This window comes from Aptenodytes patagonicus, chromosome 3 (assembly GCF_965638725.1).
Source record: "Aptenodytes patagonicus chromosome 3, bAptPat1.pri.cur, whole genome shotgun sequence".
Taxonomy (NCBI): domain Eukaryota; kingdom Metazoa; phylum Chordata; class Aves; order Sphenisciformes; family Spheniscidae; genus Aptenodytes; species Aptenodytes patagonicus.
In genome coordinates, this window is record NC_134951.1 from 17,585,089 (window position 1) to 17,610,206 (window position 25,118).

Genomic DNA, 25,118 nt, shown 5'->3' on the forward strand with positions numbered 1-25,118 from the left:
CCGCGGGCAGTAGCCAGTGCCGGCACGTGAACCATAGGGGCTGCGAGTGCCACGCAGACGGGATGGCTTCAGGGGAACAAACACTTCCTAAGTGTCACCCCATCGACGCCACACGCGTGACGCTCCGGGTCCCCCGGCTCAGCGTTTCCTTTTTCTGGCACCTGCCAAAAGCATCCCTTGCAGCCGGAGTCCTCCGGCCTCCTGCAGCCGCGTTGCCGCGTCAAGCAGGACGCGCAAGGGTACTGTACCGGGGGCCGGGGCGGCGAGGTCTGTGCACCTGCTGGCAGCGGGCAGGGCTGGGATCGCGCACGTCGCCCTGCAGGACCACGTACCGTGCGGGCCCCACGGGGGAAGGGGACCCGGGGGGGGGCGGCCGCCGGGGGAGCCGCGGCGCGGCCCGCTGCAGAGACCCGACGCGCCCGGCGCCCGGCAGGGGCCGGGGCCGGGGCCGGGGCCGGGGTGGGCGGGGCGGCCGGGGGGGCGTGGCGCGCCCTGCGCGTGTTCGCCGCCGACGTCACAATAGCGGCTGGCCAGAGTCCCTACCCGGTCCCAGCCGATCGCGGCTGGTTTGAGCTGGTGCGTTGCCATAGCGACGCCGGCTGCCCTATATATAGGAGCGCCGCGGCGGTGGCGAAGCTTTGTCAGCCGCGGCGCCCCGCTCGCTCCGCCGGCCCCGCTCCTCCTCAGGCGGCAGGGCGCCTCCCGCCCGGCTCCTAGCACCGCGCCCGGCTCGCAGGAGGAGGAGGCGGCTCGGAGCGAGGGGACCGGCCGCCGAGGCTTGACAGCAGCTCCCGCCACCGCTGCCTGAGGTGAGGTGAGGTGAGGTGTGCCGGGCCGGGCCGCGGAGGGGAGCGGAGTGGAAGGGGCCGGGGCGCGCGGCGGGGAAGGCGCGCGCGGCGGCGGAAGCCGGCCGGCGCGGAGCCACGTGTCTCCGGGGCCGCTGCCAAGCGGCCCGGGCTGGGCGCCGGCTCCTGCCGCCGGGCACGGGGCCTCCCTCCGCGCCCGGGGAATCCCCAGCCCCAGCGGGGCGGGGGGGAGAAGGCAGGCTCCGGCCGGCTTGCCGGGGGAGGTGTCGGCGGCGCCTCCGGGGAGCGGGGGAGGGGACGGCTCCGCCGTGGCCGCCGGGCTGTTTCCGGGGTGGGGAGAGGCAGGTGCGTGGCAGGAACATGGCTCGGGGCACCCCGGCTCGCCCTTAGGCGAGGCGGCTCGGCGCCGCGGAGCGGTTCCTCGCAACACACCCGCGTGGGCCCGGGACTGAGGCGGGAGCCCTTCTCTCCTGCGGGGCGCTGGGCGCCGGCCCCCCCGAGGGTCTCGGGGGTGGGGGGCCGAGCTGCGAGAAGTAGGCTTTATTAAAGACGTCCCCCAGGGCGGACTGAAATGCCTCCTCGGGAAGCCTCGGTATCAGAGGCGGGAGAGTTCATTGCCCCGCTGCCGAGTCAGGCAGCACTGCCCGAGCCGAGCCGGGCAGCCGACTCAACTAAGGGACCGTATGGATTTACAGGAAAAAAGACTGGCAGCGCGATTAGGGCAGCCGGCCGCTTCCTGCCCGATAGCAGTCAGCAGCGATCTGCCAGCTCCAGGGTCAGGAGCGCCTCGGGCACCCTTTCTAGACGCAGCTTTGGTATTTGAGCACGGAGCCTGCAGGCATGACTCAGCTGTGTCTAAATACAGCTGCTGAATAAGGGAATGTTCTGGAGAACAACTTCTAAATGAGCACAAATTGCCTTTCTTCTGGGAAGCTGCAGACACTCTGCACACAATCCAGATAGGAATATACACTGCGAGGCTACAATTTGCATCTACGTGATCACGTGCTGTCTATATTCTGTGTAATTACACTGTAGTTAAAATTGCGTGATAAGGTGGAGATAGAAAGCTTGCAAGAACTTCTTAACAAAGCCTGTGGTGACCAGCAAAAGTAATTCCCCTTTCAGAGGTTAAGAGGAAAAGTGCTTTTCATGCAGCTCTGTGCAGAGGGTGAGATAAACTAAATTCTTCCCGATGGTGTTCATGTCTCTTAACCACAGCTTGAAGTCCCTGAACTGCTTTCTGCAAAGCTGCAACATCTTGTTGAAATCATCTTACGATAAGACGCAGCTTCTCTTCAGTAACAAACAGCTTCCTGAGAAGTGTTTAATTTGCTGTTTCTTAAGGTCCTTTCAAAGAGGCTTTTAAGAGAAGACTTTAATCCAGCATCTGGGAGAATTAGCACTGCATGTGAGTGAGAGCAGGGGGAGAAGGAGGCTTGGTGGATTGTTGGGTTTTATTTCATTGGAGTTAAAGCTTAATCTAGTTTGAATCTCAAATCTGGTTTGTCTCTGATAAGTGAGAATTGACCAGAAGATGTGGAGTAGTTCTTGACAGGCAGTTCAGGTGCCATATGCTTCTGAAGGCTGAAATGAAGTTGTATAATCCAACTTTTCAAAGTCATTCAGTAGATAAAGTTTGATTCTAGTATACACAGTATATGGAATGAATGATTCTGTTGGTCTTGGAACCTTGTTAATCTGTAACAGCTATAAAATATAAGTTGTTTTTCATATGGCTTATAGCCAGCCTTTTTGAAAATAGAGGGAACTGTGATGTAACTTAGAGTTTGCATAATCTTCAGTCCGAATCTGTATGACTAGATAGAGTGTGTGTAAAAAAAAAAAAAAAAAAAAAAAAAAAAAAGCTGAGAAGGAAGAGGGCTGGACCTGGTTACATGAAACCATATCTTCCCTATGAGTCACTTGCAATGCTGAGGTCTTTAAAAGGTAGCACACACTTCTGCTTGAGTTAACAGCTTAATGGAGTAGACTGTCATTCTCTATTTGGACTGCCCAGTAAAAGGATGACCCATACAGTTTGCCGTGGACTTCATAGGTCATGGATCGCAGAGGAATGTGCTTTTGCTCTTTAGTTCTCGTTCTCAAGGGACTTCCTACTTGGCCAGTAGATTTCTGTTAACAATGAAGATTTGTTATGGACTACTGTAAAATCCTGTTACAAAGTGTTAATTGGGATCACTGTTAAGACTTTGTCTGCAGATCACAGTTAGGAACCACTCTTTTAATCTGTATCTGCCAGTCCTGACAGCTGAGGTTTTCTTTTCACGTAGCCTGGAGCTCATGGGTAGAACAGGGAAGCTCTAACCACCATCAGAGCAACTTCAAGGAAAGCCCTGATCTCATGGCTGGTTTATGCATAGTCTGAACTGTAGTGAGAATCCAGATATTCAACTGGCTTTGACCTAGTGAGAGTTGTTACTACTCAGAAGTCAGTAATGTCCTCAGATTCTGTCTGTAGTAGCATATAAGCCCTTTTCCCAGAAACTGGTGAGCTATGATAGTGCTTAACAGTTGTTAAACAAAAGTGGTAAGTAGGTTGACACTGGCACAAGCCATAATATTAACAGCTCTGACATGGAGGTGAAGGAAAAGACAGCAGAAACTTCCAAGGACTTAGACTAATAATGTCTGACACTATTTGATTTTTTTTTCTTTGAATAGGTTGAGTACATCATACGGTCGCTGAACAGAGGAGAACTTGCCTTCAAGCTAGCAAGATTATTTTGTTGAGTGCCTCCTTGGTTCTGATTAAGTCTGATCTGTGACCTATGTAAGTTCCTAGTCTATGCAGCTATTAGTGATCGCTGTAGGAATTGTATAATTGTAAATTATGACTGCTACATTGTGGTAATATAATTTCTATATGAATTTAAGTGAAGTAGTGAATGTAAACTGAATGAATTAAATGAAGTAATGGATTTTTTTTTCTATCAACAGTTTGTACTTAAATCCTTTTACATAAACCTGAAATCTCAGAAATCATGAGTAACTTCAGCAATGAAGAATTTGAATTCACCTTCCTTGACGAAGGCTTTACTGCCAAGGATATCCTTGACCAAAAAATAAATGAAGTGTCATCTTCTGTAAGTATGATAGGAAAATCACTGCATTTCGTGATGCTGCAAGTTTATAAACTAATGGAACAAGTTGTCTTTGCAAATCTCCTGCAAGGCAACCTCCTCCTCAAATGCTGACCTCTAGGCTTATCATGTTATCTGTTGTTTGTAACTAAGATGTGTATTTGCTCTAGGATGATAAAGATGCCTTCTATGTTGCTGACCTCGGGGATATTGTGAAGAAGCACATGCGATGGCATAAAGCCCTTCCTCGGGTAACCCCCTTCTATGCTGTAAAATGTAACGACAGCAAAGCTGTAGTGAAGACACTTGCTGTTCTTGGTGCAGGATTTGACTGCGCCAGTAAGGTAAGATCTTGATTGTGTTCTGCTCTGTGACATTAGTGTATGTTCAGCTTTACAAGATGTGTTCATATAAAATTAAGCATAACCAAGCGGTGTTGCTTTTGTTGTACTGATTAATTTGATCATCCATCTAGAAATATCTTTCACAAGTGTAATCTGTTCTTTCTTCAGACGGAAATACAGCTGGTACAGAGCATTGGTGTACCTCCTGAGCGAATAATATATGCAAATCCCTGCAAACAAGTATCTCAAATCAAACATGCTGCCAGCAGCGGTGTACAGATGATGACATTTGATAGTGAAGTAGAACTAATGAAAGTTGCAAGGGCCCATCCAAAAGCCAAGTAAGTTATGCTAATTGTTCTATAATTCTTGCTTGGGTTCCCAGGTTACGGAAACATCTGCTGTTATCTGAAACTTGTTCTTCATTACTTAAGATAGGCTGCAAAATTATGAGAAAATAAACCTACTTTCAGCCAGTGAAATCTAATCCTGTATAGCTTACTGGCACATTAGGAAGACACAGACCGGAAAGCTTGTATGTTTAAGCTTAGTCTCATTCTAAGGTCATACCTGCCTGATAATGATGTCTTTTTATACTGGAACTTAAGGCCTCATTTTTTCCTATTTCTAGGTTAGTCTTGCGCATTACAACTGATGACTCCAAAGCAGTTTGTCGTCTGAGTGTTAAATTTGGAGCTACGCTTAAGGCTAGCAGGCTTCTTCTGGAGCGTGCAAAAGAACTTGACCTTGTGATCATTGGAGTTAGGTGAGTTGATGATATCAAAATACAGTCATATTAAATAAGATTTCTTTAAATGGTCTACCTGACAATAGAGATGCCTTTGCATATGGTGACTTGAGTTTTATATAAACTTTTTGACTAACTTGCCAAATAGCAACTGATATTTTGTATCTCTTTGCAGTTTCCATGTTGGAAGTGGATGTACAGACCCAGAGACCTTTGTTCAAGCCATTTCTGATGCCCGCTGTGTGTTTGATATGGGAGTAAGTCTAGTTCTACTTTCTCTGGAACTACTGTTCAACTGTTGTGGCAAAACTGAATCAAGTGTAAAACTGTTACGGGGTTAAAAGCTAGCTAAGTTGCTAATTTCTTGTTGTTGGAATTTTTGAGGTCATGATGGCTTACTTTGACCAGTTCTGCAAAACTTATCTACAGATGTGCTAAAATCAGCAGCTCAGGCTAAGTGACTATTACTTGAACACGATGAGTTAGCTGTGTTCCAAGTATTAATGAAATGGCTTTACGTTACCTTTTTAAGCTAAATTGATAAACTAAGAACTGCTTTCTTGACAGTGTTGCCGTTAATCTCATTTTAGGCTGAACTTGGCTTCAATATGTATCTGCTTGATATTGGTGGTGGCTTCCCTGGCTCTGAAGATGTCAAGCTTAAATTTGAAGAGGTATAGCTTTGCTAAGAACTTCTCAGGTTGTGGAGTCTTTTTGAATGTTGATCTGGATTAAACAAAATCTTGGTTTTTCTATTTGTATGCAGACACATTTGCAAGAAAACTTGTCTGCTTGGTCAGAAATTTAATTTAGAGGAAAAGGGGAATTAATCTGAAAACTGAAAATTAGATGAACCCATTAGATACAGAGCTAAATGACTGCATAAACATGCAGAGATATCAAACTTGTAAAGCAGGTTTTAATTGCAGGCTTGATTCTTACTGGCATAGACTTCTTCCAGTTGATGCTGTACTATCTAGATTGGCAGTGCTCCCAAATAGGGTGAAAAGGTAGTCCTGAACCCATACTGTCCTTCTGGGTGGCAGCAAACTAGGTCAGTGTCTGATGTGGTTTAGAACTAGCTTTTGGATCATTTTTTAATTGATCAGTGTTTTCCAGTCTGCTTTCACACAGAAATAATTCTGCTTTCAGAAGAGACAAGGTGGCTGGGTATTAATAGGACTTCCACTTAGAGCAGTGTTGTCAGAGCACCTGCCAGTCCAATCTAACGTAGTGTTAAATGATGTTACATATTTACACAAGGAGACAGCAAATAAGTTACATAAAGTAAGTTTTCTGCTAATAATGTGGGCTAATGTCTCACTTGTAATACCTCTTAATGAAGGCTGGCTTCTCATAGTGCAGTATTGTCTTACATGAAGCATCAAGAGCAAATGATGATGTCATTGGGCTCCATGGCATAACACAGTCGTACTGTAGTTGGAGGCAGCTTAATAATCACTGATAACTTCAGAACTTAGAAATAACTGTTCATGAAGGCAACTAACTGAATTTCAAAGATGATGACAAAGCCTTATGTATTCTTAAGATCCTGTGAGATGACTTCTTCAGGATGCAGTAAGCTGGGGGATATTGCATGATTAGCAGAACTACAAGTGGACTAGAAATTAAAGTTGAAGTGTGGGGACTTGCAGGGCATTAATGCTGGTTTAATGAGTCTAGGAGGGGTGATTTCCTTTAGACTCAAACATGAGCTGTTTGGTCACTTAAATTTTTAAGCTGCAAGTGATGTCTGCTTTTGTTGCTTTGTGCAAACTTAATTGCAAACAAAACTTTGGGAAAATAAAACAAAAACAACCAATAGAGATTACAATATGCTAATATAATAATTGTATAATAATATAAAATAGAATAATATTTCATGCTCACATCATTGTGAGCATGAAAGTCTGACCTCATCTCAGACTTCTAAAATAGCACCTGAGTAACTGCTGAAGTTCTAATATTGGCAACTGATTCTTCCCTAGATCACAAGTGTAATCAACCCAGCACTGGATAAATACTTTCCTTTGGATTCTGGAATAAATATTATTGCAGAGCCAGGAAGATACTATGTTGCATCAGCATTCACGCTGGCGGTCAACATCATTGCAAAAAAAATTGTATTAAAAGAGCAAACAGGTTCTGATGGTATGTAAATCTAGGCCTAATCTTAACTTCTAGTCGACTGTGTTTTTCTTTCCAAGCATTCTCTTACTGGTATCTCAACTTCTTCCAGATGAAGATGATGCAAATGACAAAACTCTGATGTACTATGTGAATGATGGAGTCTATGGATCATTCAACTGCATCTTGTATGATCACGCACATGTTAAACCAGTTCTGCAAAAGGTTTGCTCATTCAAAAGTATCACATACTAGTCATATATCACGGATGTAGGAGAATCTTTGTCACAGCAGTCACTTCTCAGTTCACTGTTCCCTTCATGTTGCCAGAATTTGGCATTTGACTTATGAAGCATGAAGTGGAATTAATTAAAAGCCAAGGGTGGAGAAGGATCTGCAAGCAGCTCTTCCTCCTCCTCTTTGCGAGGCGGAATGTTATACTAATTGTGATACTACTTCTGGAAGCTGTTTTGATAGTCAAACTAATTATACTCAACTCTTTTCTTTAGCGGCCTAAACCAGATGACAGCTGCTATTCCTGCAGCATATGGGGACCAACATGTGATGGTCTAGATCGAATTGTTGAGCGTTTTAATATGCCAGAGTTGCAAGTTGGTGACTGGATCCTGTTTGAAAACATGGGTGCCTATACTGTTGCAGCAGCTTCTACTTTCAATGGATTCCAGAGGCCAACAATACACTATGTGATGTCAAGACCAGCATGGTTAGTAATTAAGTATCTTGAGCCATCAGTGCTTTTGATACAGATGACTGTAGTGAATTGCTCATGTTAGTTGGCTGCCCCTTAACAAACAGGGCCATAGTTTTGGTGCCATAGCTCTTGTAAAACCTCCTCGTGGTGTGGAAGAAGGCAGTGTCTCTGAAAGCTTTTGCTGTGTGCTTAGAACAATGCTAACACTACCAAATACTCTTTTCTTTGATGTACTCGCTTCCAGGAGAGGTGATTTTAAAGGGGTAATGTTAGGAGTGTTTTCATTAACCTGGGCTTCTACCTGGTGTTTTTCACTCTTGCACAACATATAGAATCATTACGGATTCTTTACAGTTAGATTCTGTGACCAGTAATTAGAGACCAGTCAATCACAGTTCTAATAGTACACTGTCTTCTAAATTGATTGCTTGCTGTAAATCCTAACTGCAGGATGCAGGAACACTCAACAGTGCTGCTTCACAATATGATCTGTCTGTTTATTTGAGAGCTGTTCCTCAGTTTAGATTGAGTTCTGGCTCATTGCTCAGTGCAGAGTGCTAGATCTCCATGGGAAGTTATTAAACAGGTAGGCAAAGAAAGCACGACCACCTCGTGAGTGCAAGAGTAGTTACTGCAAACAGTAGTTTAAAGTAACAGCAAGACAGGTTAACAGATTGCATCTTCTGTAAAAGTGGGGTTTCCTGTAAGAGGAAGCCCTTACTTCTGTATTGAATTCTGCCTACTAAACTGGCAGAAAGCATTTGGGCAGCAGTATTACCCTAAAGCACGGTTAACTTGGCTGTTGCGTTGCTTTCACGTTTACTGAAAATGCTTAAGTTCAGAGGAATTCCTGCCATAAAAGTAAGAGGAAGCTTCCTCCATTCTTTTACTAGCCTTGCCTCTGTAAGCAAGGCTTGCCTCTGTAAGCAAGGCTTGTATTGTTTCTTCCCTTTATTGAAACCTCCTGTCAATTGAGGTGTTCCTCAAACCAAATGAAGCTTTTACACTTCCCATAAGACTCCAAACTTGTGTCTAATTGAACTAAAAATGGCTCTGCAGGAGAATAACTAGCTTTTTCACTATAGCACTGGGTTTCTGTTAAAATGTAATACTTGGTCTGAGGCATGCTGAGCTTAATTATGCAGACATAGTTATCATCCAAGGCTACAGCCCTCTTTCAGCCCTTCGTGACCACCTGTGTTTTCTGCTTTGGCAAGAAAATTCTGTGATACAAGCTAGCCCTTAACTGAGGGGGATGTATCAATGAAGTTATGGTGCAGATCTTTCTAGCGCAGGCAAAAGCTTTTTGGAATGTAATCTACATGTATAAAGGTGTACAGCTAAATTTGTGGCTAGGTAACTGTGAAAGATAAGGGCCAAGATGACTATGTATGTCTAAGTAAAAGCTAGTAGTATATGGGGAGCCATGTAGTAGCACAACTTCTTGCCTTGCATGTAGTATAAGATAACTAAGTCCAAAAACTCAGTCAACTGAAGTTCTTCTGAGCTTGTCTTTCAGTACAACCGCTATCTGAGTATGGAATGAGTTGCATGGTTCTCACTGGTCAGTTCCTTTACATTCCTAGTCTGTCATCCATACTTCTGCTTGATTCAAGTTACCCAGGAATGTGAGAGTGTGGGGTAGTCAGTGACATAGGTCTGAAATTCTGAATTATTGAGCACTGAATCATTAAATCTGTATAGCATGTGGTATACAGATGTAGCTACAGGTATATAGGTGCATATTTACAGATCTAGATCCTACCCAGAAATGGTGAAACCAGCTTGGTATTGGCACTTGCCCTAAAGCCTAGCCAGCCACAAGTGACCTGCATAGACTCTGCTTTGACTTCTGCCCCCTCCTTGCCTGTGCCTGATAATACTGTCTGGATTGCAGGTGATGAGTAAAAAGTTCACTTCATGCTCCCTGGCAGTAAAAAAAAGTTTTTTGCTTACCTTCTTTTTGGCACAACGTAGCAAAACACTTTGACTGTTGCTTTCCTCTTTTTTTTCTTTCTAGGCAACTAATGCAGCAGATCAAGGAGCAAGGGTTCCTAGCTGAAGTGGAAGAACAGGATGTTGCTAGTCTGCCACTCTCTTGTGCCTGGGAAAGCGGAATTGAATATCCAGCAACTTGTGCTTCAGCTAGTATTAATGTATAGGTAATACTTAGTAATTAACTGCAAGATTAGTCATTGAATTTAGGGCATTTGGGGGACCATTAACTTAATTCTTGCTAGAATTTTTAAGTGTGTTTTTTTTAAAGTTTAGGTTTGGCATAAATGCAACAAAAATGACTAGGAGATGGGTCACAATTATCTGTGTTCCTATGGAAACTATTTGAATATTGTTTTATATGGATTTTTATTCACTTTTCATGTATGCTACTAAAGACTGACCCTCAACTGTCAAACAAGTATTTGTAGCTTGTGTATGGCAGAACGGGCTAAGCTTAGTGTTCTGTGACCTACTTGTTTTAAAATAAAGTATATTGAAATAACTGGTCCTGTGTTTGGTTAATCTGTAGAAAATTAATCTGTCATGGATGGCTCTTATAGCATATATGAAGGCAGACCAGATGCTGCAAGCCCAGAGCTTATTAATGAGTAACACAATTGCCATCTCCTCTCCTACCCTTGCCCTCCCAACTTACTGAAGTGAAGGAACCCCTTAATGGGTAGGGAAACTAAATTGTGCCTTTTTTAATATGGGATTAGAAAAAGCTTGACTGTCAACAAGTTGAATACTGAGTGAATTCTTGTGGAATCATATTTGTCTTTCACTATTGAACATGAGCTAAACACAGTTGCATATTGCAAGTTCAATGCAGTGCCATTTTTATTCGTGTTAGTCTATAACTGCTGTGGCCAGGACTGATGGCTATTTAAACACATCTAGTCATTAATGAGAGAATACAGCACAGACTCCATGGCTGCCACTGACAAGCCGCTTGTTATGTGTGCAAGGATTAAAATATGTCATGGGAAGACTTAAGAAGCCGAAACTATGTGGCTGACTAGTAGGTGACGACTACTCTCTGACCCTTGTTGGCTAGGGCTTTAGTATAACATGGATGATAAGAGATGGGACTAGACATCCTTTGTGCATGCAATACAATTAGAAGCTCTTATTTAATGTCATGAAAATACATGCTACCCTGTTAAACTTCTGAGTTTGGATTAAATGTGATAGATGGCACTAAGTAGTAAAGAGTAGGAGCTAACACAGGGTGTGTTGATGATAAAATTGGTGAGTCTGCCTACTGGAGTAGAGCATTCTGACTTCTATTTAACTTGATGCTAGTTTGCTGCCACTTATTACACTAAAATTGCAAAATGTTTGACAAACTAATCGGTCCCAGATCTGGATCAGTTCTGTTTGCCAGAAGGTCCTGGACTGCAGGCATCCCTTAGCAAATGCCTGATGTGTAAAGAGGAATGTAAATGTATTGAGTAAGTAGGTAAAGCTTAAGCTAACTTAGAGTAAGTGTGAAAATTTAAAGCAGCATCCAAAGGATAGCATTGCTGGTAGAAATGGTGGCTCTAGCAAGGTGAGAAATAAAGCTGTTTGTCTTTCACAGCTGCTTGTAAGAAATGTTTAACCTCTATTTTGTGCTTTCAGCTGAGACTACACTCTTCACTAGCTGAACTAGTAGGGTAAACAAGAAGCAATGGTACCTCATTCCCGATTCTCTTGAAGCATCCTAAGTGACTTTTATTTACTTGCTTCACTCCTAGCTTCAAGCTTTGCAATTGAAATAGCACTTGCCTTTATTCTCATGCAGTAGTCAGCCATTTGGCTACTGAATGGCACTTGTGCAAACTTCAGTATGCATGCATAGTGATAGCGATAGCCTTAATCTCAAAGAAACTCCCTGCATCCAAACCAGGGTTTCTTTTAGCTTCTCCAAATTTGTGTGGAAACTTAATGATTCTTAGCATGAAAGCAAAAGTAATGAATGGTAACCAATTGTTAATACTATAACAGTTTCACATCTAAACCTTGCCCTGTGAAGGCTAAGTGCATTTGAATTGTGGAAAAAACCTAACAGGTATGCAGAAAAAGTCCTCTTGGAAAGCCTGCAGTTGTCTAAAGGAGATGTAGCTACTTTCTAAACCTGCCTGCTTGAAGGCTGGGGCTGGTTGAGCCAGAAGGGGAGTATGGCTGTAGTGAGACCTTATGGGATATCTGCATTAGTAACTAGTGCCCTGGTGGGCAAGAGGAACAGTCTGGCTTCCTTTGCTTGCAGCCAGTAGAGACATCTCCAGCAGGTAATTCAAAGGCAATCATTTGTGGAAGCTAATTAGTAAGCTTCCCTGAGAGCAGTTTGGCAGGCTGCCAATTAGTTTCTTGATCTGCATTTAACTTGATTGGTTGTTTTAGCTATTTCATTGGGTTTTGTCTCAAAAAAAAAAAAAAAAAAATTACATCTGTTTCTCTGCTGTTGGCCAGGACAGTGGCAACACGCTAATAAGCATTTTGATTAACTTATGATGCTCCCCAAAAGAGATGTAGCTGACATCAGTTCTTTACCTTCCTCTTCCATGGCAGGTATGTCATAGCCTCAGCTGGTGCTCTATAAGCCATGTCTAAGGAGAGTATCAAGTGCTTAAAAAGAACTGTTAATCTTCTTGAGCATCATCTGTGTTTAAAAAAAAGAAACCAAACCCAAAAAAACAACCAATGGGTTTTGTTAGCTGACTTTTAGGACTTGGGGGAGTAATAAATCTTCACAGTAATGGTGGTGTGTTTTTAAGCAAGACACAGGTTTCTCATTTCAAGTTGGATTATGCTGAGCACATGTTCTGGGCTTTGGGATACTGAGTATATATCCTTCATCTCACAGCTGCCCTTGCTCCTGCCTTCCATAGAATCTTAGTGGTCCATTTCCACTTTTTTAATTTGATTTTTAAAATACCCCAAGTGACAGGAATCGGTCATATGGTGACTGTGGGGATTCCCTGCAATCCAAACTAGGGAAATAAGTTTCCTAGTGTAAGCTGGAGCACCATGTGGGACAGCAAAGATGTAACAAAGCAAGCAGTGAACTATGGTTTAGTTTGACCTCCCTTCCCCAAGTCTTAGGCCATCAAAGCCTTTGCTCTGTTTTGCCATGTTCATTGATCAAATCCAGTTGTTCTAACTGCACATCTTAATTATTCCTCCCTGGTGCAAGCTTGTCTGATATGGGAGGGAGGGAGGAGCTGCGTGCCAGAAAAATTGAGATGAGCTGCATCTGTTTTATATAATTAGCTCAACAAATACCAAAGCTGGAGCCAAGATTAGCCTGTGCCTTTCAGCTTGCTTCTTGCTAACCGTGCTCTGTGTGGTGCTGTGTCTGTCTCACTGTGGACTTTGCTGGCCCATTTGCAGGACTGTGGCGTTCCTGCTCCTAATGTCCACGGCAGTCACTCCCCTCGCTGGCACCAGTGATGGTGGTGTGGGTTCTCTTGGGATCACTCTCAAAAAAGAGAGTAATATCTGAGGCAAATACCAAGACATCTCCCTGAGATGAGGGCATGGCTCCTCATCACCCCACTCCTCTTTCTTGAGTGGTGAAGCCACTTGAGATCTGAAACAAGTCTAGCTGAGGCCTTCCATAAGTCCACCTATGGCTATACATGGCCTGTACTGGAGTTCAGCTGACATCCTCTGGTGCAAATGTAGTTTCAGGTACCAAAAAAAAGTTGAGAAACACTGGTCCTCTGAAACTACATCAGATGGAAAGTCAAAGGTGGGAATGTTTTAAGGAGAGAGTGGAGAATAGTGAAGTAGAGGGAGCAGACTGAGAGGAAGTAAGGGACAAGGGGGGAAGTTGCTGATGGCAGAGCGTACCGCAGGGCAGATTTCCCTTGTGTTACTGTATGAGCATTTAACTCACAATTTAATTTTTAAGCTGCTAACTTGTAGGCTACAACACAGGCCTTGCAGACAGACAGCGTCAATGCATGAATCCCCTTGGAAGAGGCAAGTCTGCTGCTTCAGTTGCACCAGCAGACTGACCCGGAGCTGGGAGCAGCGCTGAGCAGGGACCCCACAGCTCCACCTGCAGGAGCAAGGCTTTGTCCGGGAACAAACCCGGAGCTGGAGGGAGAGCTTTTCTCCTCTCACAGACCTCAGCCCCAGCAAGTACTATCATTGAAACGGATCTTTTATAGCTAAACACAGCACCAGTTTGCAGTAAGACCGAAATGGAAAGCTTTCCAGATCAAAACCAACCCTGTTCCACAAAAAAAAAAAAATCATTATCCGCAAGTATTACAAGAAGAGCTTAGATGAATATTTGATTGTCAAAAAGTAAAAGTTCATCAATTGTTGCAATAATAATTATTATTTTTAATTGTCTTTTGGAAAAAGCACCAATCAGTACCAAAAGAAGTGGGAGTAATTTGCTTTAGAGAAGTGTCCCTGGTTTTCACATGCATCACCTGGTTTTCTTTACAGTTTGAAGGCAGTAGGTGTGTCAGTGGCTATGGTCTGGTTTCAGCACCCCCGTCACAAATGCCTCCAATTCAAATTTGTCTTTAGCTAGTTAAAACACTGCATTGACTATCCTGAAAATACATTGAGAACAGGGAGCATATGTGGGGCTGGGACTTATATTTTGGCAAGCTTTGCTATTGCTCTTCAGTTGGTTTTGTAGTCCTCTGCATACAGGAGGTGTTTAGAGCAGCTAAACCACAGCGGTGCCACTTTTGGAAAGCTGGCTGTGAGCGCTCAGAGTGGTACAGCCAACAAGACGTGGCCCTTTGCGGTGTGAGTCTGAGGACTAATGCAAAAGGTGAGCGCTCTGGGCATGAACACTCATGGCCCCTTGAATCCCCTCCGTTTCAGTAAGGAGAGGCCACCCGCATTACAGGCAAATTCTTGAGCGCTGGCAAACAAAGGGAGCTCCCTCAGGGAGCACACTGCAGTCTTGCATATATCCATGTTGTCTTGCAAATATCACTACAGTCCAACTAATATTAGACCCTTATTTGCAAGTGTTTCTTGATGCTTATACTACAGCAATAATTTTCCTCAGTCTGTTAGTCTTTGCCTAAAGACAAAAGCATTAGCACACTGAAACCAACCCTCCCTTTTCGTCTCCCTCATTTTAGGGAGCTGGTCCCAGCCTTGCCCACAGTATTCCCACAAAAAAAAAAAAAAGCCTTCCAGTTATATTCTCTTCAATTCACGCTCACAGAGTGCTTTGCAAAGTATTTACTGGCTCATCCTGCCTTTGTGGTTCAGAGCCAACTGCCATGTTCCAGTCCAGAAAGTGGGCAAGAGACAGCGAGGCTGCACAGCAATTCAGGGAAGGAGGCAAAGGCAGAGACACTTCCAGTCCAGCGATGCAGAGAGAGTGGTGCTTCCCGCTGGACTGCTACCAACACCTTACCATCGCTGGGGAAGGGCAGGGTCAGTCTAGGTACCTCGATAACACAGCAAGCGCCGCGTACAAGCTGACAAAGGGCACCTGTAGCAGCTCAGTACAAAGGATTCCCAAAGTACTTCGTAATTGCAGGTATTATTTCATCCATCCTTAAAATGCAGTTCCCTACCTGGAGAGAAGAACAGGATTTGGGCATTCGGTGGGCTTAAGCATCACCCTTTTATATTTGGCTACTAAATTGGGATGAACAAGATACTAGCTCTAGACTGGCACTCTTGCAAGGAACAGGGATGCAATGCTTGAACAGGATAATGTGGATGCAGTTTTCAGTAAGATAACAGAGGTGCTGCTGCCCTTACTGTAAGGACAAGGAGAAAATAATCTATTTTGTTGCAAGATAAAAAAATTCCTGCTTAAAAATTCCAGTTACTTGCTGTTAAGTATAGTTCAACAGCAGCAACAGCATTTTGCTGTAAAAGCTCAATAAATATTTCTAGGCAATGGTTCTCCTGCTTTCCTGCAGTCAATGCTCGCATTAAACCATTAAAGCATCTGACCAAAGTGAAAAGCAAAAGAAAAATCCAACTCACCATGGAGACTGCTGATTCGGGGGAGGGAAATTCCTCCTGCACCTTGCCAGGATGGTTCGCCAAACTCCCCAGGAGGTAGGTGCTGTAGGACTCATCTGCTTGTGCCATGTGGGTTTCATCCCCCAGTGGGGTGATTATACCTGACTGCAAGCGAAGCAGGGGTGTTCCTCTGACTGGGGCCAAGGGAGATCCTTTCAGAGATAACAACATGATGACTAATTAGCCAAGCAAAAGCCCGCAAAATGGAGCTCAGCTCAAAAAAAGCATCAAAAAAACCCCCTGTCTGACAGAGCCAAGGAAGGCAAGAGAAAGGAGAAAAATGGAAAGCTTTCAAATGAATCCCACACTCCCAATGCTAGACCGCAGCATAAGCAAGATGTTATTAGAGAGAACAAACGCAAATAAGAAAGTACAAGGAAAAAGTATGTACAAAGTAATAATTAAATTATGGCACAGCTCAAAAAAAATCCCAACCAAACAAAACTCCCTTTCCTTCTGTTCACAGAAATGGGAAACAGAGTTTGGGGTTTTTAATACACAGGAGATTTCAAAATGAGTGGCTTTTGTTTTTTTATTAAGGCTGTTACCTCAAATGTCCTGTCAGCTTCCAGCTTCCAGCTTGGGGCCCAGTCCAAGGCTCAGTTCTTCCAGTAGCTATTTCTGTGACATTTTTATTCTCCTTTATCACTTAGGTTAATTTAGGTTCTCTGTTGTCACGAGTTTTCTTGGGGGTAAGTCCATGGAACTGATTTATGCCATCTTCTGTAGAGCAGCTTTGCAGGATTGCTGATGTTAAGTGACAACGGGCACGAGCTGGAAGCAAGGGGTTCAGTCTGGGTGCAAGGAGAAACTTGCCCCATGAGGACAACCAGGCAGAGGACAGGCTGCTGGTGGGGCTGGCCAGGCTCCATCTGTGGAGGCTTTCAAGACCTGACAGGACAAAGCCCTGAGCAGCCTGGGCTGACTTGCAGCTGATCCTGCTTGGAGCAGGGCATAGGGCTAAAGACCTCCTGAGGTCCCCCCAACCCTAGTGCGCTTGTCCCCACTCCACTCCCCAGCGGGTCCGGCAGTGCCGTGGTGCTGAGCCCGGCAGCACAGTCCCCTCGGTCCTGCAAAGAGTTTTGCAGTTTGGATTGACAACACCAGCTCCTCCTCTGCCTTCCCACTGGGGCTGTGCTTGGTGAGATGCTGGTGCTCCAGTGCTAAAATGGATCTAAGAATGGGGTCACAAAGCACAAAGCTGGGCAGCTGCCTCTGAGGAGCTACTGAGGAGAGGTGACCCACCCCTGCCTCACAAAAACGGGGGGGGGGGAATCCAAAAGAAGTGGGATTGGATGCTAAACCATTGCCATGGTGTGGCTGTTGGAGCAAAGGAAAGAGCCATGTCCTGCCCCATAGGGTGAAGAAAGTTCCTCACCCAGGAGCCCTGACCCTCATAAGGTGGCATCTCACCCTCCTGAAGCAGTTTCCCTGCATCCCCAGCTGAATGTGCTGCTCGTCAGACTCAGGACAGCCATTTGCTCCTCCTCCCAGGTCAGCCGATAGCTACAGTCATTGCAGGGAGCAAACGGCTTCAAAAGCAGAGACCCGTTCCCAACCTTAGGTTTAGGACACTGGGCAGGGTGGTGGGATATTTGCATGGTCAGATGTCCATGCCAGCATCAGGGCACAGAGGGTGTCTTCCCCCAGGGGAGGAGAACCTCACTGGGTGGAAGGATGCAACCCAGCAAATGTGGCCCCACAACATTCACTGGATGCGAGCCCACAGCCACGGGGAGCAGGGGAAAGCAGCCGGCACATCCCGTTCTCATTTGACCACCAAGCTGCTTCATGTCCTGGCCCTAAGTACTGCAGCAGCTATGGCAGCAATCTCAGAAAGGGTGAGCTAAAGAAGAGACCTTAAAAGATATCTTCTCCTTGGTGGCTCAGAAGAGGAAAGATGCAGAAAACCAGTAACTTGCACAGAAAATAGACTAAAAAGGGTGTGTGGGCGAGGACTGTGCTGTGCCTGAGCGGCAGGCATGGCTAGATGGCGGCAACAGCCCACGTTAGAACCTTGCTTCGCCCGCTCCCTCCTTAATCCCAGAACTGGGAGTCAGTGTTTGCTGCCACCTGCTCCTCAGCAGACCAAGGCCTTCAGCTCTGGGACCTTCCCACGGCTGTGGTTACCACCCGCACACTTCATTTTTTGGGGGAGAGCGAGGAAATTTCTTTGTTAGCAGCAAATAAATTGACCTGCACTGAGGAGAGCCAACAGGGAAACTGCTTACAGGGAAATTGTAACTCCTTAAACTTTTTGGCTTTTGAGTTGGGGGGAGGATGGTGGGAAGGGAGGAGGCCAGAGCAGACAGCACCAGCATACCTTGCCCAGGATGCGTCCCTCCAGATGGGTTACCAGCAGCCCCAGGCATCCTTCTGCCTGATGCCACCAAGTCCAGGGGTTTGCAGGACACAGCAGAGGCTCCCTGGTGTATCTGCCGCTGCTGAGAGATGAGGGCAGGCCGGTCGAGCGAGGGCTCCCTAAAAATCTTTGTATGAGATGAGCCTGGCCGTGCCCAGCTCCCTGCAGTCCTGCCCATGTCCCCTTCCCAGGGCCAGACAAATGCCCCATGGCCCAAGGAGGGCTGGAGCCAGATGCCTCACAGTGCTTATTGCATGTGGAAAGTGGAGGTCACCCCATACCCAGGGCTGGACAGCTTAGTCTGGGTGTAAGCCGAGGCTTGGATGCACCCCGAGATGTGGATGTACCCCGAGATGTGGAAGCACCCCGAGACATGCCCTGGGAGAGGCCCTGAGTTTCTCCTGCTGCTGTCCCTCCCGGAGAAGAAAACCACCCTGCTTGGGCAGATGATGCCAGTGGGGCTGCAGCGAGGCAGAGCACGTCTGCTGGCCTGGCTTCCCAGTGCTGTCCCCAGTAATGCCCAGGGACACCGTGCAACTACCCTCTGCCATCCTGCCAGCTCCCCTGTGCTTCCTGAGAGCAGGGGCGCGTGTGTGCGGGCAGAAAGGGGGAAAGGAAAGACAAAGTGGAAAGGGACGAAAAGCTACCCTGGTCAAGCTATTTATTACTCCGACTTTTAAGTGCTGAATTGCTGGTGCCTAATGAGATTTTTTTTCTGTCCTGAGCAATACCATGCAATAAAGTGCAATTTATCTTTGGAGAGAGGGATGCAGCTGAGCTGCTACCAGACTTAAGACAAAAGAGTCTTGACGTCACTCTCAGGAGTCTGGCGGCAGATGTTTAACATTGCCTCCAGCCTCAGGCCAAAGGTACAAGCCTGGTACACAAATTACCAAGGCAGATTTGCTGGCCTGCATTAGCCAGAGGGTCAAGATGGGCTGATCAAAATGTTCCCTGCTGGCATTAGGCAGCTGTGACGCTATTTGCCATCGGTCTGCACGAGTACCGCTGACACTGTACATGATTTAGCCAGGTACCAGCTGCCACGTAAATAGCCTGAAAGTTTAAATTGCCAAGCAAGGAGCTAAGGGCACAGAAACATGGGCACATGGGCTGCACAGGGAGGACCTGCTGTGCCCAAGCAGAAGAGGGAGGTTTTGGAGGCTGGCATAACCTCACATGATGTGTGCGGTGCCCAGGGAACCCTTTTACCCAGCTCAGTAACATCCTAAACATGAAGGCTCCCCAAAAGCTTATTCATGGTATAAGTTGAGCACTGAGCTGATATTTTCAGACCTCTACCCAAAACAATCCCAATATCATGTTAATTTGGACCCCGAAGTGTATGAATAGTTAGAACTATTTTTTTTCTGAGTCCGTTTTTTTTGTAGTTAATAATAGGTAGCTTAACATTTTTACTGCCTGGTCATCAATATGGAGAAACACTTCTGCAATATTTTGCACCATCTCTGATGATCCTAGACAATCCTGTATTATTAGCAAACTTCCTCATCTCACTGCATCCATCCATCTATCCATCCATCCTACCCTTTTCAGACCATTTAGGAATGTGTTACCTCTTTGTTCCTGCAGAGACCATGAACAGATTCATCAGGCAAGACTTCCATTTGTAAAAGCCCATTTTGTCTCTTCCCTAATACATCACATTTATTCTAGGATCTGCAATGTCTGTACTTTGCTATAGTTTCTACCATTTTTTTTCTGGTTCAGACATCAGGCTTACTGGTCTGGAGTTCCTCAGACTGTGCCCTAGAGTCATTAAAAAAATACTAATAATAATCTGGTATCATGTTTGCCAGAGGCTGATATAAATGAGAGGTTAGGCTTTCATCTTCCTGCTCTTCGGATGCACTTGGGTGGGTACCACCTGATCCAAGCAATTTGTCGCTGTTCGTTTTAGTAGGCTGTTGGAAAACCTTTCCTGTGGCATTTCAGGTGGTGCCAGCTCCTCAGCCTGGGTTGCTGTCACCCATGGCCGTGGGGGACCGCGGTTGCAGCTTTTGATTAAGGAAATGAACTGTTGAAGCTTGGCTTCTCACTGCCATGCTGGTAGCATAAATAGTAAAATATTACTATTCTGAGATGAAAAAAAATGCTTGCTACTCTAAGATACACGGGTAAAGATAAAAACCTGCCTGGGTCAAATCCATTCACTTCAGCTCTTCTTATCTGTATGAAACCTAAAGTCACAGCAGGTGTCTTTGGGAGCCCATTTCATCTAGCCCCAGCTTACCCAGGTCCTCGCTGTGCTCCTCCATCCTCTCTCCCAGGATGACAGGGAATGCCTGTGGGCTCGAATTTGTTGTCAATCACTAATTAGTTATCGAAGATGTCTGTCCAGCCTGGTAAAGCTGTGGTCAATTCTCTAAAGTACCAAAAATCCCCTTGATCCCCTGGGCACAGCTTTTGAACATGCCTTGGATCTTGGATTCCAGAGGCAATCCCACCATGCCACCTGCTGCAGCTGGGTCTTGACACCTCCCAACATCACTATTTTTTACATTAAAAATTAATTTTCCCCTATTTCTAAGGAAAAGGCATGACCTGGAGGCAAGCTGGAGGGTAAATATCACTGCTGTTCAATGAGGCGGGTGGCTACATACCAGCAGCGGGGCACAGGGTCTTACGTCCTTCAGGGCTCATTTCCAAGTACCTTTTGATTAAGGTACTCTAAAACCTCTGAGTTTTAGAGCTGGGCAATCCAGAAAAATGTACCCACTGTGGCTGTCAGCTTCTGGTGCAGGTAAAGGCAGGATGCAGGCAGGGACCACCACAACGCCCTGGTGGCCCCCCAGGTGTCCCCTATGGCACTCAGAAAGTGTTTTTCTGTATCGGTGCCATGCACAACACAGGGATGTGCCATTTTTTCCTGTTTGTGCCCTTTTCCTTCATACATCTGCAGCAGAGGAACCAACAGATCCAAGGTCGGCAGCCCCTTCCCAAAAACCTGTTAGAAATTAAACCCATTTCCTAGAAGCACCTTTCTTTCATTTAAGGTACTGATTTGTCCTTATTGCCATAAGGTGTGGAAATGACTGGTGATTGAAGGGTGACTTAAATCACGTTACTGAGGAGGGAATCAACTAGCAGTCTTGCTTTGGAAAAAGAGATGGGTTCTTTTGTGAGGCTGGATGCAGCCAGTGGCTCTGGGAAGATGTATTTTGTAACATCATGGCCAAGCTGCCTTGGCTGTTGCCAGGACATGTTGGGTTTTTTTGCTGCTGAATGCAATTCTAAAGTTGTTTGGGAAAGGTCAGCTGAGTCTGCTGAGCCTCTTCTTCCTCCAGACATGGGATGGGTCTCTGCTCCATTTCCCTGGTTATCCAGTCCAGGTGAGATCTGGTGACCATGTATTCAAGGAGCGTCTGTGCCTGGCATGCCAGGTCCAGCGAGGAACCTGTGTCAAGCTCATTACTTCCTCAGAGGTCCATGCCATTTCTCCTTTCCTTGGGCCACTGGCATACCCAACTGCAGCGGGCTTCATAGCCAGGCAATGGGGAAACAGCCCCTCATGGGACCTGCACAGCAACTGAGGGGTAGGGAAGAACTGCTCTTCATCCCATGGAGAATGACAACTGCTTTCTATGTTTTGCTTGAGCCAGCAGCCAGTGCACCAGCTCCCCCTAAGGCTCATCCCTGCCTGAAGCCAGCACGGAACAGAGGAAAGGCATCCATCCCGAAGGCAAGCACTGGCCCAGCAGCATGGCTCACCCCTCGCACTCCACACAGTCGCTGTCTGCGAGCATGGTGTCCCTATGGGCTAACCTCCACAACGTCCAGCAGCCCCAGAGCACAACCCCTTCTGCGCCCTCAATGGCTGGTACGTTGATGTTGGCATCAGCAAGATGTCTGCTAGGACCTGTGGGAACTCACCCCATTTCCTTCCCTCTAGGTCACCTCTGCAGTGGATGGTGCCAATCCAGCCCTGCACGCTTGTTTGCCAGGTGAGCTATTTTTTCCCTCTGCGGCTGGGAATTGAAAGTCTGCAAGGTCAGAGCTGCCAGAGCTCACAAAGCCTGACCTGCCGGGAGCTGTGCCACGAGGCCCTGCAGGGCTCAATCCCAGCTGGATATACCAGGAATGCAGAAAAATTTTGGAGTAGCATCTGCCTCCCATTTGCACAACAGGCATCCAGACAGGATTTTCTCCAAGGCCACCTGTGCTGTGGGACGGCTGCTGACACCAGCCAGGCAGGTTTTGTTGGAGACGCAGTTGTGATGTGCAAGGCCAAATCATCTGAGGCTGATGGCAATAAAGGGGGTGATCTACCACCTGGTCCCTGGTGATCTACAGGGACCTGGAAGATGACAAAGCAACGCAACTTTCAAGGAAGAACTCTGTCTAGTGAAGAGGATGGCAAACAAGGCACTACCTCTTCTTGACAGCACCAGCAGAGCCCACAAGCCCTCTTGCATCTGTTGTTGGTAAGTGCTGTGGGCTCTGACCTTTACATGGCACGTCCCATGTCTTGGATGGATGCTGTCCCAACCCCAAGCTCTCTGGGGATGGTGAGGGACTGCTGGGCACCAAGCAAGCACAGCAAGCCTTTGCACAGAGCTGACCATGTGTCTCTGGGGAGCATCTAAAGCAGCACAAGGAGAATGAGTTTGGCAAGGTGCATTGCTGTCCTTACACTGGCATTCTCTGTCTGACCACAGTTTTTTTCCACATTTGCAGGCTGACCACCTGGTGCCGGTTACCACGTGCTGAGGAAGATAGGCAGAGACCCCCTGGGAGCCTCCACCAGTTCACTCGGCCAAGCCTGAAGGAAGACAGCCATTGTGCACCGTTGCATGCTGGCTGTCCCTGAGGCTCAGGAGAGCCCAGGCACCAGCATGTGGAGGTTTGGTCTGGTGGTATCACCACTCATGCAGCCATGAGCAGATGGGATCCCTGCTGCTGCTCAACAGGGAGAAGCACGAAGCTATTTTGTTCTTGTTGGGCCAGTCCTACCTGCAGAGTGGTGCCCCTTTGAAATCTCCCAGTGTCTCTGAGCCTTGAGCCAGCACTACTGGCTGATCTGGCTGTGTCTGTGTCCAGCTGATGCTGGTGGAAGCTCATGGAGCCGTAGTGTCAGCTCAGGTCATACGTGGGCAGCTTAAACAGGTCCCCGTCACACTACAACCTAATGACGATGAGGCTCAAGGTTGGTCCTTGGTGACGTATGAAAATCATAGAATAGTTTGGGTTGGAAAGGACCTTTAAAGGTCATCTAGTCCAACCCCCCTGCAATGAGCAAGGACATCTTCAACTAGATCAGGTTGCTCAGAGCCCCCTCCAACCTGACCTGGAATGTTTCCAGGCATGGGGCATCCACCACCTCTCGGGGCAACCTGTGCCAGTGTTTCACCATCCTCAGAGGAAAAAATTTCTTCCTTATATCTAGTCTCAATCTACCCCCCTTTAGTTTAAAGCCATTCCCCCTTGTCCTATTTCTACAGGCCCTGCTAAGAAGTTTGCCACCATCTTTTTTATAAGCCCCCTTGAAGTACTGAGAGGCTGCAATAAGGTCTCCCCAAAGCCTTCTCTTCTCCAGGCTGAACAACCCCAACTCCCTCAGCCTTTCTTCATAGGAGAGGTGTTCCATCCCCCTGAGCATTTTCGTGGCCCTCTTCTGGACCCGCTCCAACAGGTCCGTGTCTTTCTTATGCTGAGGGCTCCAGAGCTGGACGCAGGACTCCAGGTGGGGTCTCACCAGAGCAGAGCAGAGGGGCAGAATCACCTCCTTCGACCTGCTGGCCACGCTGCTTTGGATGCAGCCCAGGATACGCTTGGCCTTCTGGGCTGTGAGCGCACATTGCTGGCTCATGTCCAGCTTTTCATCCACCAGTACCCCCAAGTCCTTCTCGGCAGGGCTGCTCTCAATCCCTTCATCCCCCAGCCTGTATTGGTAGCGGGGGTTGCCCCGACCCAGGTGCAGGACCTTGCACTTGGCCTTGTTGAACCTCATGAGGTTCACACAGGCTGACTTCTCCAGCTTGTCCAGGTCCCTCTGGATGGCATCCCGTCCCTCTGGCATGTCGACCGCACCACTCAGCTTGGTGTCATCTGCAAACTTGCTGAGGGTGCACTCGATCCCACTGTCTATGTCAGTGTCCATGCCCGTGCTCATACTTTCATCCCTGATGAGAGCAGCTCTCCAGCCACGCTGCAGTGGAGGAGGGAGCATCACAGCTAAGCAAATGCACATAGATTAAAAGAGCTGATCCCATACAGAAAAGGTTTTCCAGGAAACATGGCAGTTCATTCCACTCAAAATGATGATTGCTGATGATTGGGTATGTCCAAAATTGCCACATGGTCTACAGGAAACCCAGGAGCAGGAGATCTTCTTGGCAAGACATGTGGCTGTCACCGGTGCCTCCTGCTTGCAGGCAGGTTTCAGCTGCGGGGAGGCTTGCTGAGATTTGTGACACACCCAAACCGAGCAAGCATGGGCTGGTGGGAGAATTACCATCAATTGGTGCTGGCTCAAGCGTGAAAAGGAAGTTTAAAAACACAAGCCAAATAAGAGCACTGAAACTTGTAGCTGGGTAGAAGCAGCACACAAAGGCAGCTGGCACAGAAGAAACTAAAACTAGAAAAATGATGGTGGAAATGCAAGAAACGGCACAAACCTTGCTGGCTGGTGGAGGAATGGTCTAACGTCAGCTTTGAGAATCAGCTACCAGAATATGGAAATTCATGATAATTGTCCTTCACAGACCCTTTGATCCCTTTCCCTGTATTCTGGGTGGTGTCAAAACCCCCCAGAAATGCAGGGGAGTGCAAAGCACAATTGCGCCGAGAGTAACTTTGCCAGATGATTGCTACAACGGAGCAGAGAAATAGAGGGCTTTGGTCCCTTCCGTTGCCACCTCACTGGACCATCCCATGCATGGTTGCACACA

The 25,118-nt window shown here is 46.7% G+C and overlaps 1 protein-coding gene across 4 annotated transcripts; it reads left to right on the plus strand.

The window, feature by feature from the left end:
* The first annotated feature begins 217 nt into the window (after positions 1-217).
* On the plus strand, positions 218-10,341 carry ODC1 (ornithine decarboxylase 1). Of its 4 annotated transcripts, none has more exons than XM_076332788.1 (12): positions 218-239; positions 3,492-3,600; positions 3,768-3,913; positions 4,081-4,254; positions 4,423-4,595; positions 4,886-5,020; positions 5,178-5,259; positions 5,593-5,676; positions 6,991-7,153; positions 7,242-7,354; positions 7,639-7,853; positions 9,862-10,341. In XM_076332788.1, the coding sequence occupies exons 3-12, from the start codon at positions 3,812-3,814 to the stop codon at positions 10,001-10,003; spliced, it is 1,383 nt and encodes a 460-aa protein (XP_076188903.1). In that variant the 5' UTR covers positions 218-239; positions 3,492-3,600; positions 3,768-3,811; the 3' UTR covers positions 10,004-10,341. The 4 variants fall into 4 exon arrangements, with proteins under 4 accessions (XP_076188903.1, XP_076188899.1, XP_076188898.1 ...); XM_076332784.1 differs by lacking the exon at positions 218-239 and adding an exon at positions 667-814; XM_076332783.1 differs by lacking the exon at positions 218-239 and adding an exon at positions 667-809.
* Positions 10,342-25,118: the final 14,777 nt, after the last annotated feature.